The sequence below is a fragment of the Heptranchias perlo genome, unplaced genomic scaffold (genome assembly GCF_035084215.1).
Source record: "Heptranchias perlo isolate sHepPer1 unplaced genomic scaffold, sHepPer1.hap1 HAP1_SCAFFOLD_934, whole genome shotgun sequence".
Lineage (NCBI taxonomy): Eukaryota > Metazoa > Chordata > Chondrichthyes > Hexanchiformes > Hexanchidae > Heptranchias > Heptranchias perlo.
In genome coordinates this window covers 29,025-46,146 of record NW_027139975.1, presented here as the reverse complement: position 1 = coordinate 46,146, position 17,122 = coordinate 29,025, and the positions used below count along the sequence as shown (strand labels likewise).

Below are 17,122 nucleotides of genomic sequence, written 5' to 3'. Positions count from 1 at the left end.
AGGGCCTGGGGGCTCAACTCAGTGGAGGGATAGGGAAGAAAGGAAGAAAGAAAGTTTAGTAAACCCTCACCGAAAGGGCTAGTGCAAGCAAGCATAATCCCTGGTATGCAGAGTTCCTACATGTTTTTCCACCCATCGGACATGGGGGTATGATGATGTCATACAACACATCACCGTTCCTGAGGTGGGCAAAGTCCAAATTTCCTCCGGCTGAACAAGAGCAGTGTAGCTTTCCACCAAGTAACCTGTCCCTTGCCCCACGGTGTTCCCAGCGTGCCAGGGGCTAAAAGCATTCCAATGGGAGGAAATATATTGGATGGTAAAGATCCCACAGGACCTTTTGAAGAGCAGGGAGTTATAGGAACAGGAGGAGGCCATTCAGCCCCTCGTGCCTGCTCCGCCATTTGATAAGATCATGGCTGATCTGTGATCTAACTCCATATACCTGCCTTTGGCCCATATCCCTTAATACCTTTGGTTGCCAAAAAGCTATCTATCTCAGATTTAAATTTAGCAATTGAGCTAGTATCAATTGCCGTTTGCGGAAGAGAGTTCCAAACTTCTACAACCCTTTGTGTGTAGAAATGTTTTCTAATCTCACTCCTGGAAGGTCTGGCTCTAATTTTTAGACTGTGCCCCCTACTCCTAAAATCCCCAACCAGCAGAAATAGTTTCTCTCTATCCACCCTATCCGTTCCCCTTAATATCTTATAAACTTCGATCAGATCACCCCTTAACCTTCGAAACTCCAGAGAATACAACCCCAATTTGTGAAATCTCTCCTCATAACTTAACCCTTGAAGTCCAGGTATCATTCCAGTAAACCTACGCTGCACTCCCTCCAAGGCCAATATGTCCTTCCAAAGGTGCGGTGCCCAGAACTGCTCACAGTACTCCAGGTGCGGTCTAACCAGGGTTTTGTATAGCTGCAGCATAACTTCTGCCCCCTTGTACTCCAGTCCTCTCGATATAAAGACCAGCAATCCATTAGCCTTCTTGATTATTTTCTGCACCTGATCATGACACTTCAATGATCTATGTACCTGAACCCCTAAGTCCCTTTGGACATCCACAGTTTTTAACTTTTTACCATTTAGAAAGTACCCTGTTCTATCAGTTTTTGGTCCAAAGTGGATGACCTCACATTTGTCTACATTGAATTCCATTTGCCACAGTTTTGCCCATTCACCTAATCTATCAATATCGCTTTGTAATTTTATGTTTTCATCTACACTGCTTACAATGCCACCAATCTTTGTCTCATCGGCAAACTTAGATATGAGACTTTCTATGCCTTCATCTAGGTTGTCAATAAATATTGTGAATAATTGAGGCCCCAAGACAGATCCCTGTGGGACTCCACTAGTCACATCCTGCCAATGTGAGTACCTACCCATTATCCCTACTCTCTGTCGCCTTTCGCTCAGCCAACTTCCTAACCAAGTCCGTACTTTTCCCTCGATTCCATGGGCTTCTAACTTAGCTAACAGTCTCTTACGTAGGACCTTATCAAATGCCTTCTGGAAGTCCATATAAATAACATCCATTGACATTCCCCTGTCCACTACTTTAGTCACCTCTTCAAAAAATTCAATCAGGTTTGTCAGGCACGACCTACCTTTCACAAATCCATGCTGGCTCTCTCTGATTAACTGAAAATTCTCGAGGTGTTCAGTCACCCTATCCTTAATTATAGACTCCAGCAATTTCCCCACAACAGATGTTAGGCTAACTGGTCTATAATTCCTCGGTTTCCCTCTCTCTCCTTTCTTAAAAAGCGGAGTGACATGTGCAATTTTCCAATCTAAAAGGGACAGTTCCTGAATCTAGAGAACTTTGAAAGATTATAGTTAGGACATCCGCAATGTGCTCACCTACTTCCTTTAAAACCCTGGGATGGAAACCATCTGGTCCTGGGGATTTGTCACTATTTAGTGCTATTATTTTCTTCATTACTGTTGCTTTACTTATGTTAATTTTATCGAGTCCCTGTCCCCGAATTCAATGTCCTGTCTCCTACCAATATTCATGCCTCAACCAAATTCACCAAAAATGGTGATTAATGGTCTTTGCTGCATTATTGTTTTACTAGGGGAAGGAATCTCTGCCCAAAACAGCAGTCATAGTTGTCCACAGAACAGTCATTACATCTCAAGCTGATTATCCATGAAATGTTCCAAGATGTTTGAGGTTTGACAGGGTTTTACATTCTTACTCATTTAAAACTTGCACCAGTTTTGCATTAAAAAAAAACTCGTATATCATCAGTATTTTAATTCAAAAATTAACAGGTCAATGGTTAGTTTGGCTCTGTATAAAAGAGTTTGAAAATAAAATGGGCAACAGATCATCAATCTACAAAACATGATACACCGTAACAAACATATATGTGAGAAGGAGTGGTTTATCCAGCACAGTGAGAAAGGTGGAATTACCTTCTTTATGTGTCAGCCTTGATTCAGTGGTAGCACTCAGTCAGTCAGAAGCTCATGGCCCATTCCAGTGCATAATCCAGGCCGACATGCCCAGTGCAGTACTGAGGACGTTTCCCCATCTGCAATATCTCAACACATGCTCCAGCCAAGCCATAAAACAATTAACATCTAAAAGATACCAGTATTAGAACAATGCTTGGAATTAACTGAACATGGTAGAGTTTGACTCCTTGCACAGAGTAGAGTGGATGGAAAAGTGAGGGCCCACAATTTTCTGATCTGCATCCACAGTCTCTCACCTCTTGCAGGGACTTGGAACATCTCCCCTCACATATCAAAGTCCTTTCCCAGCACATGCAGATGTAAAATCCATAAAAACCCTCAGTTAAAATTAGCTATCAAAATGTGGGGTTTCCTTTAAAATGTACAATTAAGAAATACAAAATTTCCTGACTCCTTGAAAAACCTTGGACCAGGCGCAGAGCAAGACAACAGACGGTCACCTCGTGAAACACATCCGGTCACATCCTCGTGCTCTGAAAACAAAGTTAAATCCAGATCATTAGTCATCGCAGCTGTTGGGGGGGAACTTATCATCCTCACACCCGGTTACCTCAATGTTCAACAGCGAGATTCCATTTACGCAGACGGTCGACCAGCAGAAAGTTACTAAAAAGGTGCAAAACAGAGACTTGAGCCTAGAAACTGGTGCTGAGATTGGACAATGTTTGCAGAACATTGCTCAGTTTGCTCGTTTAAGAGGGGAGTGACTATTTTAAGGAGGGTAAATAGTGAGTTTTTACATGTAGTGATTCACCTCTCCTAGGAGTAAAGCAACTTCCCCCTCACTTCAGGAGATTCAGTATTAAATTATTTACCCTGAACTAATCATAGGTAACCAACGAGGAAGACCATTCAGTCCATCTTAATTCACCCATCCAGAGAATAATCCCACACTCCTCCATTACAGGAGTGTGTTTTCTATCCCAGAGTCCGTTCCATGTGTTGATCACTAAGAATTTCCTGACATCGGTCCTCAAGTTATCTTTCACTTGTTTGAACGGACGGCCTCTTGTCCCAACGTATTTTAAGTGAGCGATCCAGGATTTAACCTTTTCCATTCCCCTTCTTATACACCTGTGTAAAGATCACCTGGCAGACACCGCCTGTCAAGGCTGAAAAGCCCAAAGCAGGTGAAATTGGTCTTCAGCGATAGTGAAATCTGACGTCCAATTCATTCCCCCCACCAATTTTCTTTTCCGTAGAATTGTTGTAGCACAGGAGGCCGCCATTCGGCCCATCGAGCCCGTGCCTGTGCTGGCTCTTTGTAAGAGCAATCCAGCTAGTCCCACTCCCCCGCTCTTTCCCCATAGCCCTGCAAATTTTTTCCCCTTCAAGTATTTATCCAGTTCCCTTTTGAAGGCCATGATTGAATCTGCCTCCACCACCCCCTCGGGCAGTGCATTCCAGATCCTAACCACTCGCTGTGTAAAGAAGTTTTTCCTCGTGTCACCTTTGGTTCTTTTGCCAATCACCTTAAATCTGTGTCCTCTGGTTCTTGACCCTTCCGCCAATGGGAACAGTTTCTCTTTATTCACTTTATCTAAACCCTTCATGATTTTGAACACCTCTATCAAGTCTCCTCGCAACCGTCTCTGTTCCAAGGAGAACAACCCCAGCTTCTCCAGTCTATCCACATAACAAGTCCCTCATCCCTGGAATCATTCTAGTAAATCTCTTCTGCACCCTCTCTAAGGTCTTCACATCTTTCCTAAAGTGCGGTGCCCAGAACTGGACACAATACTCCAGTTGTGGCCGAACCAGTGTTTTATAAAGGTTCATCATAACCTCCTTGCTTTTGTACTCTATGCCTCTATTTATAAAGCCCAGGATCCCGTATGCTTTTTTAACCGCTTTCTCAACCTGCCCTGCCACCTTCAACGATTTGTGTACATATACCCCCAGGTCACTCTGTTCCTGTACCCCTTTTAGAATTGTGCCCTCTAGTTCATATTGCCTCAACTCATTCTTCCTGCCAAAATATATCACTTTGCACTTGTTATCCGTCCGTCTGTCTGTCTGTGGGGAACACTGTACACCTCCCTCTACTCTCTGTTTCCTGTCACTTATTCTGTATCCATGCTGCCACTGCCCCTTTTATTCCATGGGCTCCAATTTTGCTGACAAGCCTATTATGCGGCACTTTATCAAACACCCTTTGAAAGTCCATATACACAACACCAACTGCATTGCCCTCATCTACCCTCTCTGTTAACTCATCAAAAAACTCTATCAGGTTAGTTAAACATGATTTGCCTTTAATAAATCCGTGCTGGCTTTCCCTAATCAATCCACACTTGTCCAAATGACAATTAATTGTGTCCTGGATTATTGTTTCTAAAAGTTTCCCCACCATCGAGGTTAAACTGACTGGCCTGTAGTTGCTGGGTTTATCCTTACACCCTTTTTTGAACAAGGGTGTAACGTTTGCAATTCTCCAGTCCTCTGACACCACCCCCCGTATCTAAAGGATTGGAAGATTATGGCCAGCATCTCCGCAATTGAAGTCAATGATGCAAAAGATTTAGGACAGAGAGGAGAAACTTTTACAGAGGATTGTGAGGCTGTGGACTGCACGACTGGAGTTAGTGATTGAGGCAGAGACCATGTCAACATTTTAAGGATAGGTTAGATAGAGGGTTGAGAGAAGGGGGAATAAAGGGATATGGGAACAGGGCAGGCACGTGGGATTAGGATACTGCTCCAGCGGAGGGTAAACACCAACACGGACTGGTTGGGACAAATGGCCTGTTTTTGTTGTAATTCTATCTAACACGTATGCTTTAATGTGCAGGGCTACCTTTGGAGGGACAGCCATTTTGCTTTGAGCTGTAACTTGGAACAAGTGTAAGGCTCATACACGCAGAGAAAAACACAAAAGCTGAGGAGATGTTGCATCACTAGCTGTGGTTGGAGGAGAGAGCGTTCAGAAGGGGCAGCTTATGTCTGACCAGTTTACTGGAGTTTTGAAGTGGTTACAGATCTGGTGGAGCGCTGTACAAAATGATCTTCACGTGCCTTCTGTGTACTGCAGTGTAAAAATGAGACAGAGGTGGTCATCCTTTCTGGAAGAGATTTTTGCTTCACTGGTCAACTGTTGCCCAACGCTCTCCTACAGTTGGAGGACTCTGGCCAGGTCAAAAAGTCCCAAGTTCAAATGTCATGCAAGGACTTGACCCCATAATCTGGACCGACACCAATGAAATATGGAGGGAATGCTGCATCGTCAAAGGTGTGATCCTTCAGTGGGTCCATTAAAGCAAGGTCTTGTCTGCCTGTTCCAATGGCGCTAATTAAGTGTTCACCTGGTCTTCTGGCCATCATTTCTCCTCAAACAACATCACCAAAACAGTTCAACTGGCCAGTCATCTCTGTTAGTGGGACCTTATGTACAAAACCCAAAATAGTGACTTTGCTTCAGAAAGTACCTCAGTATGGGAAGCACTTTGGAGTGTTTGAGAGATGTAGAAAGATAGAACTTGCATATCATAGAATCATAGAAGTTACAACATGGAAACAGGCCCTTCGGCCCAACATGTCCATGTCGCCCAGTTTATACCACTAAGCTAGTCCCAATTGCCTGCACTTGGCCCATATCCCTCTATAGTATCACATTTAATGCTGATTCACTCACACCAAGAGTTTGTACCATTACAGGACCTGAGGGTTTCTCTGACCCTCTGAATCTCAAACACAAGGATACAATCTATTTCACCACAGTAACACTATACTCACCTGCTCTAGACCTTCTTGCCATTAAGAAATTTACCCTCACCAAAGATAAAAGGAGAAGAGGCCTCGTCCTCTCCTATTGAGGGGAAAAAACAAGACAGTAATTGATAAACGGTCACAGGTTCCTGAATCATCCAAGCTTTTCCTGCTTTATTTATCAATCACATAGAAGTTAGAACCAGTGGGGATATGGGATAACAATATTATTTAACATCCACACCAGGATAAAAAGAAATGATTTTTTTTAAAAAGGCAAGCTTCAACACACTGAGACAGGAAGTAAAAAAGATATTACGTGGGGTTTAAATTGCTGAAAGCTTAGTTGAAAAACAAAACTCGGACCATAATATGCAGGATAAGCACAAACCGGGGGAGAGGGAAGGAGTGCGAACTAAACAAGCAATCCTCAAAAATGGAGGAGTACAGGAGCAAACTAATCTAAAGACAAAAGGGGCGGTGAGAGAATAGGCGTGGGGGAGGAGTGAAGTGAAGGAGCACATTTGAACTGATCGGAAGAGATAAGATGGGACAGAAAGGAGCAGCGATGTAAAGAGCAAGCACATTCACCACGTGAGAACATCGTGCAATACAACAGATAAAGAGGACAGGAGAATTTGAAAAAGGGTAAGGGGAGGAGATTTTTCTTGACATGTAACACTGACTCACTATCTAGTTTCGACAGTATCTCCAACATCAGAGAGGATTTGGGGATTAAGGCTCCCTGGCAAAGGTACTTGATAGAGGAGGAGAGGGGAAATGAAATCCAGGGCTCCTGCTCCCGAGTATCCCATTGGAAAGTCAGCATGTGTGGGGGATTTTGGGAGGGGCCGGGATTGCGATGACCCTCCATGGTGGAACAGCTCAGCACTCACCATCCGGGCTCACACGAGAACGGTCACATGTACAAGATACAGAGGGGCGACTGACATTGCAACTTTACCCTGGCAAAAATCAAAAACCTTCGAGAGAAAAGGGATGGGGAGAAAACTGACCAGAGGAAGATACAAACACTTCATTGTCATCGAGGAAAGCTCGCAGAAGGAGCAGGACTGAGGTTCAATATCTCCCAGCCTCGAGGTACATGGAGATATGCAGCAAGTCATACATACCCTCATCCCAGTTTTCAGCACAGGGCAGTCTCTCCCCGTTATCAGGCTGTGGGGCAAAGTTTGTTGGGTCAAATGAATATTTCGATTCTGGAAAAAAGAAGAGAGAGATGAATGGAGGGATGTCAGGTGGTATCTGGGAGTTTTCATCCAGCCTGAATCATTCTTTCTACATGGAATTTGAAAGGGTTTTCTGGTGGGAAAGAAGGACAGTTCTCAGATGAACAATCTAAATCTGAAAATTAAATTGTGGTAGTTTTTATTTTAAAAAGTGTGCATGAATAAATATTCTTCCCCAGTGTGGAACAGAGTCTCAAAGCAGGAAGGGGCCCAGATGCTCCGTCCCCAGTCTGTGCAGGATTCAGTGCCTCTGGGCCGGGGCCAGAGAATGACCAGGACCATATCCCTCAGGAAGAGTCAACATCGCCAGGAGAGGAAGGCGACAGGGGAATTCTTAAAACTTTGGACCTCAAATTAACACAAGAAACAGTAGTGGAAAAGCTGATGAATTTCACATTCCCCTTTGAGTTTGAGATTTTGCCCTCATTGAATTTCTGTTCAATACAACTGGCAATAAATTGATACAAAACCACCTCTCTCTCCTGGACCAATGCTCCCCTCCAGAAATTGCAAGCTGATGAATTTCTTGATCACTAAGTTTGAGACCATCTGTTCAGCTGCTCTCCCACCCCTCCCAAACCATCTTTCTCTAGTTTCTCTCCTATCTCCCCTCATGCCCTCTCCGAGCTCGCCCTGTCCATGAGACCCACCTCCTGCTCCCTTGACTCCCATTCCTACTAAAGTGCTGACCACCCAACTTCCCTTCCTGGCTCCCCCCCCATGCTCACCGATGTTATAAACAGTCACCTCTCCTCAGATATTGTTCCTCTTGCTTTCAAAACCAACACAATCACTCCCCTTTCCAAAAAGCCACCCTTGACCCCTCTGTCTTTGCAATCTATCGTACCATCGTCAACCTCCCTATCCTCTCCTTAACCCGTACCCACCTTCCTTGCAACTCCATGCTTGAATCCCTCCAATCAGGTCTCCGCCCCTGACACAGTACTGAAACGGCCCTTATCAAACTCATAAATGACATTCTGTGTGACTGTGACCGTGGTGAACTATCCCTCCTCATCCTTCTCCACCTGTCTGCAGCCTTTGACACGGTTGACCACACTACCCTCCTCTGTCGTCCAGCGGGGAGGGACTGCCCTCGCCTGGTTCCACTCTTACCTAGAGTCGTATCCAGAGAATCTCCTACAATGGCTTCTCTTCCCGCTCCCACACCGTTACCTCTGGATTCCCCCAAGGATCTATCCTCGGCCCACCTCCTATTTCTCTCTGTATGCTGCCTCGACTTCATACACAGACATGGGGTCAGCTATCGTATGCACGCTGATGACACCCAGCTCGACCTCACCAACACACCACTGTCTCATTTCTCACACTGCTTGTCCGACTGGAGGAGCAAAAATTTCCTCCAACTAAATATTGGGAAGACTGAAGCCATTGTCTTCTGTCCCCGCCTCAAACTCTGTTCCCTCTCCACCGACTCCATCCCTCTCCCTGGTCACTCTGAGGCTGAACCAGACCGTTCACAACCTTGGTGACCTATTTGACCTTGAGATGAGCTTCTGACCTCATATCCGCTCCATCACCAAGACCGCCTACTTCCACCTCTGTAACATCGCCCGTCTCCGCCCCTGCCTCAGCTCATCTTCTGCTGAAACCCTCATCCATGCCTTTGTTACCTCCAGACTGGACTATTCCAACACTCTCCTGGCCGGCCTCCCATCTTCCACCCTCCATAAACTTGAGCTCACCCAAAACTCTGCTGCCCGTATCCTAACTCGCATCAGGTCCCGTTCACCCATCACCCCCTGGGCTCGCTGACCGACATTGGCTCCTGGTCCACCAATGGTGCAATTTTAAAATCCCTCCATGGCCTCACCCCCTCCCTATCTCTGTAACCTCTTCCAGCCCTACAACTCCCTCAAACTCTCCGTTCCTCTGATTCTCGCCTATTGCGCATCCATGACTTCCTTCCCCCACCATTGGCGGCCGTGCCTTCAGCTGGCAAGGCCCTCGATTTCGTTCCCTAAATCCCTCTGCCTCACCACCTCGCTCCTCCTTAAAACCCTCCTCTGACCAGGCTTTTGGTTTAAAAGGCCACTTCGTGATCTCACCAGTTCCCTGCCCGTTGCCTTCTGTAGCCGATTTGCCATCTTCACAATGCAGAAGATGATGTTTGAATTCAGGTTTATGGATTCGGTGCCTTGCATTAAAAGGGCAGATTTTGATCGTGCGTGCCAGTTCAGGGTGATTCTGAAAAGGAAAAAAAAAAAAGTGGACAGAAATTAGACTTTATGTTTTAAAAAACGGGGTCAAAGTCCATTCCCTTCCCTCCCTGATTGGGTTTGGTTTAAACTTTGCAGACAATCTGGGGCCTGTTTTAGTCAAGTTTGCCTGACGCACACAGAAACCGTTCAAACTCCCCTCCCCCCGAGCAGAGTGCCACTCGGAGACCAGAGACCTTTCTGGATTGCAAACAGGCCGAACAGGATCCCCCTCCATCGACTCGCCTACTTCAAAAACGTGCCAAACCCAGCTCTTTGTAAAAGGTAATGTCACAGAGACTTTAAGAGTCAGGTGTCAAGGCCTCAGGCAAATCGAGTGCAGAAAATCTGGGACAAAATGCTGGACAGTCTCGGATCAGTGAGGATCTGTGGGGGGGGGCTGGGTTCAGACCAGGTCATGTTTCGGGCGTGGATCTTTCTTCCATAGAAATATTCCTCTCCAAAAAACAGGGAAGTTGATGCAAAATAAACCAACAAATTCAGGAATGGTGCTGCCGATTCCCCTCTGGGAATGTTGTCTTTTTAAAAAAAAAACTTTTCTCCTCCCTTTTCTCCGATTGTATTAACACCTGTCCCCGTCTTACTTTCCAGGTTTGAAAAGGTACAACTGGGATTATTTCTCCTCCCCGCCCTGCTGAGTCTTTGCAGCATTTTCTGATTTCCAGCATCTGAAGTTTTTATTTTGCCTATTGCAGGAAATGGAGTGACCCGAGCACAGCCACAGCCCTCGTGTAAACGGACGGCAGACCCGAGCGCAGCCACAGCCCTCGTGTAAACGGACGGCAGACCCGAGCGCAGCCACAGCCCTCGTGTAAACGGACGGCAGACCCGAGCGCAGCCACAGCCCTCGTGTAAACGGACGGCAGACCCGAGCACAGCCACAGCCCTCGTGTAAGCAGACAGCAGACCCGAGCACAGCCACAACCCTCGTGCAAGCAGACAGCAGACCCGAGCACAGCCACAGCCCTCGTGTAAGTGGACAGCAGACCCGAGCACAGCCACAACCCTCGTGCAAGCAGACAGCAGACCCAAGCACAGCCACAGCCCTCGTGCAAGCGGACAGCAGACCAGAGCACAGCCACAGCCCTCGTGTAAAGGGACAGCAGACCCGAGCGCAACCACAGCCCTCGTGTAAATGAACAACAGACCCGAGCTCAACCACAGCCCTCGTGTAAACGGACAGCAGACCCGAGGTCAACCACAGCCCTCGTGTAAACGGACAGCAGGCCTACAGCTCACCCAGTGAGACGTACTTACATTCCTGCACTTCACCAGGTGGTATGGGAAGCGGCTGCTTCGAATCCTGTGGCTCTGGTCGTAGGGACAGACCAAGAGTTGGTTGGAATCCATGTTGTACAGGTCAGTCTAAGTGAAAAAAGACATCATCATCCATGGTACATTGCCCAGACTTCAGGCCCAATTTTAACCCTGCCAGCCCAGCAGGAGGGGGGTTAAAATGGCTCACACTGCCACCATTTTAACTCTCAGCCACCTGCAGGGACCAGTCACACCAGGTAAAAGTAACAAACGGCTCGATCATAGTAAGTACAGCACAGGTGGCGGCCACTCGGCCCATCGTCCTGCTTTTGAGTCAGGAATGTGGGGAACGTCCATTACATTCATCTCAAAACAGTGCAGGGATTACAAGATTTTTTTAAAGTTACAAAACATACATTTGTTCTCCATTCTTTATATCGGCTTTTCTGATCTCTCTCGTGTCAGGAGCGGCCCTCAAGGTGCTGAGGGCCGTTCATAAACTGCAATTAGATTGGTTGAAATAAAAAAACAGAAGATGCTGGACATGCTCAGCAGGATCTGTGGAGAGAGGAACAGAGTTGCCGTTTCAGGTCGATGAACCTGCGACAGAAACAGGGAGATATTAGAGATTGGGTGAAGAGCGAGCAACTTTCCAGTCACTGGACTCAGCCAATCTGACAAGTTTACCTTGGTGGGGGGGTCATCACTGGCCGTGAGAGACCTGGGCACTAGGAGCTGGAGTGAGTGAGTTTTACACAGTGCAAGAGCGGCTGTACGATGGGTTGGATTCACCATGAGGAGGGCTAAATTGAGGGCCATGTGTTGGACTCTCCTGGAGGTCACAGCATTGCATCTTTTCCTGCTTCACGCAAGGCGTCCCAGTCTTTCCCCCCCCCAAGCTTTCTTTCGCTAGAACCTGTCGATTGAGAGAGTCTGGTCATTATTGCAGAATTCCCCGGGTTCGACAAAACCACAGGGTTTGACTGGAAGAGGCAGCCAGAGGTTTAAAGGAGAGGGAATCTGAACATTCCTTTCGACCTGACCAGAGGTCCAAATAGTTCAGAGCTCGAGGGCAGCAGGAACACTCAGGACTCCTCCGATCTCTGAAAATAGTAAAATGCCCGGGGCCTAGAACCACAGGATCTAGAATCTAAATGGACAACATCGAACTGTCACTTCTTTTTAAAAGAAAACACAAAATAAAGCAGGGTTTAAAAGTTAAACTTGTTAATGTGAATTTTAAGTTTCAGAATCACACCCAGGATTGGGGGAGGGGAAAGAGATTCTGCATTTACTGCTTGTAGTCTCACCGGTCAGTCAGTCTCTGCTAACTGACCAGTTCAGGCCTAAAGATAAGATATAATCCATCTCTTATTCATTAAACATACCACAACTTTTAAAGATCAAAAATACAAGCCTCAAAAGAGAGTTTTCTAAATCCATACCTGGCTGGTGTCAAGGCCCAGTGCAGTTTGAACTGCTGCTCTTGTCTCTCTTTCAAAAACAACAAAATGTCCCCCCTCCTCCTGCTAGTACAGGTATGAAGAAAGAAAGAGACCATGGCTTTTCAACCACTCTCTGACCCTCCCCTCACATTCACTATCCTCGAATTGTAGCCCAGGGATTTCCATATTCCAGGGCCCCAGTGGCAGTGTTGTCCAATCACAATTGGCTGGAACCTTTCTTTGGACCTTGAGGTGTGGGGAGGCCAATTCTGGTGACTCGTGCCTACTGGGGGAAACAACACGAGTGGTGCACTTCCATCTTCTTGGATCTGAGCATGTTCAGAAAGTGCACTGGAGACATTAAATCAGACAGGAAGGACAGTCGATGAACTGACAGGTGTTTGTGGTTGATTTATTCACTAGGGATGTCCCCCTGGCTGTCTTTCATTGGCCAAGTCAGGTTTTAATCTTCTGATGAAATGTTTTCACCGATCTCTGAGATGGGATGGCGTTTTTATCTCATTAAATGATGAGTGAAGCTGTTTATCACATTGCTTAATCCGTGGGATCAAGACATTGGGATAATGTTAGTGCTGCCCTTGATTCTGAAATCTTTCCACACCTCATCCTGGTCAGACTCACTCTGATATCATGAAACGAACTTCTGCCAGGCCCAGGATTGCTGTATCTTTTCTGGAATCTTCCACTGACAGACACTTTTCCACTTTTAATTTGATCTTTGTCTGAAACCTGTCCCAATGCTCAACATGTCCAGCGATGGTGGAGCAGCAATCAACAGAGAGACAAAATAGGAGAGGACAAGTCAGAGGGAGTCCGGAACAAACTGTACAGGGGTCTGGTCAACCCACCCTGAGCACTGTGTCCAGTTCTGGTCAGACCCACCCTGAGCACTGTGTCCAGTTCTGGTCAGACTCACCTTGAGCACTGTGTCCAGTTCTGGTCAGACTCACCTTGAGCAGTGTGTCCAGTTCTGGTCAGACTCTCCTTGAGTCCTGTGTCCAGTTCTGGTCAGACTCACCTTGAGCAGTGTGTCCAGTTCTGGTCAGACTCTCCTTGAGCAGTGTGTCCAGTTCTGGTCAGACTCTCCTTGAGCAGTGTGTCCAGTTCTGGTCAGACTCACCTTGAGCACTGTGTCCAGTTCTGGTCAGACTCTCCTTGAGCAGTGTGTCCAGTTCTGGTCAGACTCTCCTTGAGCAGTGTGTCCAGTTCTGGTCAGACCCACCCTGAGCACTGTGTCCAGTTCTGGTCAGACCCACCCTGAGCACTGTGTCCAGTTCTGGTCAGACCCACCTTGAGCAGTGTGTCCAGTTCTGGTCAGACCCATCTTGAGCACTGTGTCCAGTTCTGGTCAGACTCACCTTGAGCACTGTGTCCAGTTCTGGTCAGACCCACCCAGAGCACTGTGTCCAGTTCTGGTCAGACCCATCTTGAGCACTGTGTCCAGTTCTGGTCAGACCCACCCTGAGCACTGTGTCCAGTTCTGGTCAGACTCACCTTGAGTACTGTGTCCAGTTCTGGTCAGACCCACCTTGAGCACTGTGTCCAGTTCTGGTCAGACTCTCCTTGAGCACTGTGTCCAGTTCTGGTCAGACCCATCTTGAGCACTGTGTCCAGTTCTGGTCAGACTCACCTTGAGCACTGTGTCCAGTTCTGGTCAGACCCATCTTGAGCACTGTGTCCAGTTCTGGTCAGACTCTCCTTGAGCACTGTGTCCAGTTCTGGTCAGACCCACCTTGAGCACTGTGTCCAGTTCTGGTCAGACCCACCTTGAGCACTGTGTCCAGTTCTGGTCAGACTCTCCTTGAGCACTGTGTCCAGTTCTGGTCAGACTCTCCTTGAGCACTGTGTCCAGTTCTGGTCAGACCTACCTTGAGCACTGTGTCCAGTTCTGGTCAGACCCACCTTGAGCACTGTGTCCAGTTCTGGTCAGACCCACCTTGAGCACTGTATCCAGTTCTGGTCAGACCCACCTTGAGCACTGTGTCCAGTTCTGGTCAGACCCACCTTGAGCACTGTGTCCAGTTCTGGTCAGACTCTCCTTGAGTACTGTGTCCAGTTCAGGTCAGACCCATCTTGAGCACTGTGTCCAGTTCTGGTCAGACCCACCTTGAGCACTGTGTCCAGTTCTGGTCAGACCCACCTTGAGCACTGTGTCCAGTTCTGGTCAGACCCACCTTGAGCACTGTGTCCAGTTCTGGTCAGACCCACCTTGAGCACTGTGTCCAGTTCTGGTCAGACCCACCTTGAGCACTGTGTCCAGTTCTGGTCAGACTCTCCTTGAGCACTGTGTCCAGTTCTGGTCAGACCCATCTTGAGCACTGTGTCCAGTTCTGGTCAGACTCACCTTGAGCACTGTGTCCAGTTCTGGTCAGACCCATCTTGAGCACTGTGTCCAGTTCTGGTCAGACCCACCTTGAGCACTGTATCCAGTTCTGGTCAGACCCACCTTGAGCACTGTGTCCAGTTCTGGTCAGACTCTCCTTGAGCACTGTGTCCAGTTCTGGTCAGACCCATCTTGAGCACTGTGTCCAGTTCTGGTCAGACTCACCTTGAGCACTGTGTCCAGTTCTGGTCAGACCCACCTTGAGCACTGTGTCCAGTTCTGGTCAGACCCACCTTGAGCACTGTATCCAGTTCTGGTCAGACCCACCTTGAGCACTGTGTCCAGTTCTGGTCAGACCCACCTTGAGCACTGTGTCCAGTTCTGGTCAGACCCACCTTGAGCACTGTATCCAGTTCTGGTCAGACCCACCTTGAGCACTGTGTCCAGTTCTGGTCAGACCCACCTTGAGCACTATGTCCAGTTCTGGTCAGACCCACCTTGAGCACTGTGTCCAGTTCTGGTCAGACTCTCCTTGAGTACTGTGTCCAGTTCAGGTCAGACCCATCTTGAGCACTGTGTCCAGTTCTGGTCAGACCCACCTTGAGCACTGTGTCCAGTTCTGGTCAGACCCACCTTGAGCACTGTGTCCAGTTCTGGTCAGACCCACCTTGAGCACTGTGTCCAGTTCTGGTCAGACCCACCTTGAGCACTGTGTCCAGTTCTGGTCAGACCCACCTTGAGCACTGTGTCCAGTTCTGGTCAGACCCACCTTGAGCACTGTGTCCAGTTCTGGTCAGACCCACCTTCAGTCCTGTGTCCAGTTCTGGTCAGACACACCTTGAGCACTGTGTCCAGTTCAGGTCAGACTCACCTTGAGCACTGTGTCCAGTTCAGGTCAGACTCACCTTGAGCACTGTGTCCAGTTCTGGTCAGACCCACCTTGAGCACTGTGTCCAGTTCTGGTCAGACCCACCTTGAGCACTGTGTCCAGTTCTGGTCAGACTCACCTTGAGCACTGTGTCCAGTTCTGGTCAGACTCTCCTTGAGTACTGTGTGCAGTTCAGGTCAGACCCATCTTGAGCACTGTGTCCAGTTCTGGTCAGACCCACCTTGAGCACTGTGTCCAGTTCTGGTCAGACCCACCTTGAGCACTGTGTCCAGTTCTGGTCAGACCCACCTTGAGCATTGTGTCCAGTTCTGGTCAGACTCACCTTGAGTACTGTGTCCAGTTCTGGTCAGACCCACCTTGAGCACTGTGTCCAGTTCTGGTCAGACTCACCTTGAGCACTGTGTCCAGTTCTGGTCAGACTCACCTTGAGTCCTGTGTCCAGTTCTGGTCAGACCCACCTTGAGCACTGTGTCCAGTTCTGGTCAGACCCACCTTGAGCACTGTGTCCAGTTCTGGTCAGACTCTCCTTGAGCACTGTGTCCAGTTCTGGTCAGACCCACCTTGAGCACTGTGTCCAGTTCTGGTCAGACCCACCTTAAGCACTGTGTCCAGTTCTGGTCAGACCCACCTTGAGCACTGTGTCCAGTTCAGGTCAGACCCACCTTGAGCACTGTGTCCAGTTCTGGTCAGACCCACCTTGAGCACTGTGTCCAGTTCTGGTCAGACCCACCTTGAGCACTGTGTCCAGTTCTGGTCAGACCCACCTTCAGTCCTGTGTCCAGTTCTGGTCAGACACACCTTGAGCACTGTGTCCAGTTCAGGTCAGACTCACCTTGAGCACTGTGTCCAGTTCAGGTCAGACTCACCTTGAGCACTGTGTCCAGTTCTGGTCAGACCCACCTTGAGCACTGTGTCCAGTTCTGGTCAGACCCACCTTGAGCACTGTGTCCAGTTCTGGTCAGACTCACCTTGAGCACTGTGTCCAGTTCTGGTCAGACTCTCCTTGAGTACTGTGTCCAGTTCAGGTCAGACCCATCTTGAGCACTGTGTCCAGTTCTGGTCAGACCCACCTTGAGCACTGTGTCCAGTTCTGGTCAGACCCACCTTGAGCACTGTGTCCAGTTCTGGTCAGACCCACCTTGAGCATTGTGTCCAGTTCTGGTCAGACTCACCTTGAGTACTGTGTCCAGTTCTGGTCAGACCCACCTTGAGCACTGTGTCCAGTTCTGGTCAGACTCACCTTGAGCACTGTGTCCAGTTCTGGTCAGACTCACCTTGAGTCCTGTGTCCAGTTCTGGTCAGACCCACCTTGAGCACTGTGTCCAGTTCTGGTCAGACCCACCTTGAGCACTGTGTCCAGTTCTGGTCAGACTCTCCTTGAGCACTGTGTCCAGTTCTGGTCAGACTCTCCTTGAGCACTGTGTCCAGTTCTGGTCAGACTCACCTTGAGCACTGTGTCCAGTTCTGGTCAGACCCACCTTGAACGCTGTGTCC

The 17,122-nt window shown here is 48.1% G+C and overlaps 1 protein-coding gene across 2 annotated transcripts; it reads right to left on the bottom strand.

The window, feature by feature from the left end:
• Window positions 1-2,267: 2,267 nt before the first annotated feature.
• On the bottom strand, window positions 2,268-14,218 carry LOC137319933 (gametocyte-specific factor 1-like). 2 transcript variants are annotated; one of them, XM_067981809.1, is made up of 6 exons: window positions 13,038-14,218; window positions 10,951-11,058; window positions 9,523-9,661; window positions 7,337-7,423; window positions 6,231-6,303; window positions 2,268-2,971 (listed from the first exon to the last, which is right to left on the bottom strand). In XM_067981809.1, exons 2-5 carry the CDS (start codon window positions 11,041-11,043, stop codon window positions 6,236-6,238), a joined length of 387 nt encoding a protein of 128 aa, XP_067837910.1. In that variant the 5' UTR covers window positions 11,044-11,058; window positions 13,038-14,218; the 3' UTR covers window positions 2,268-2,971; window positions 6,231-6,235. The 2 variants fall into 2 exon arrangements, with proteins under 2 accessions (XP_067837910.1, XP_067837909.1); XM_067981808.1 differs by lacking the exon at window positions 13,038-14,218 and adding an exon at window positions 12,396-13,025.
• Window positions 14,219-17,122: the final 2,904 nt, after the last annotated feature.

Bases quoted from the DNA above. Each gene is read 5' to 3' on its own strand.
- LOC137319933 (XM_067981809.1), bottom strand. From the start codon at position 11,043: ATGGATTCCAACCAACTCTTGGTCTGTCCCTACGACCAGAGCCACAGG. The intron at 7,424-9,522 runs GTGAGATCACGA...TCTTTTTTCCAG, and splicing joins AGGCAACGGGCAGGGAACTG to AATCGAAATATTCATTTGAC. The intron at 6,304-7,336 runs GTATGTATGACT...TCCCCTCAATAG, and splicing joins TGCTGAAAACTGGGATGAGG to GAGAGGACGAGGCCTCTTCT.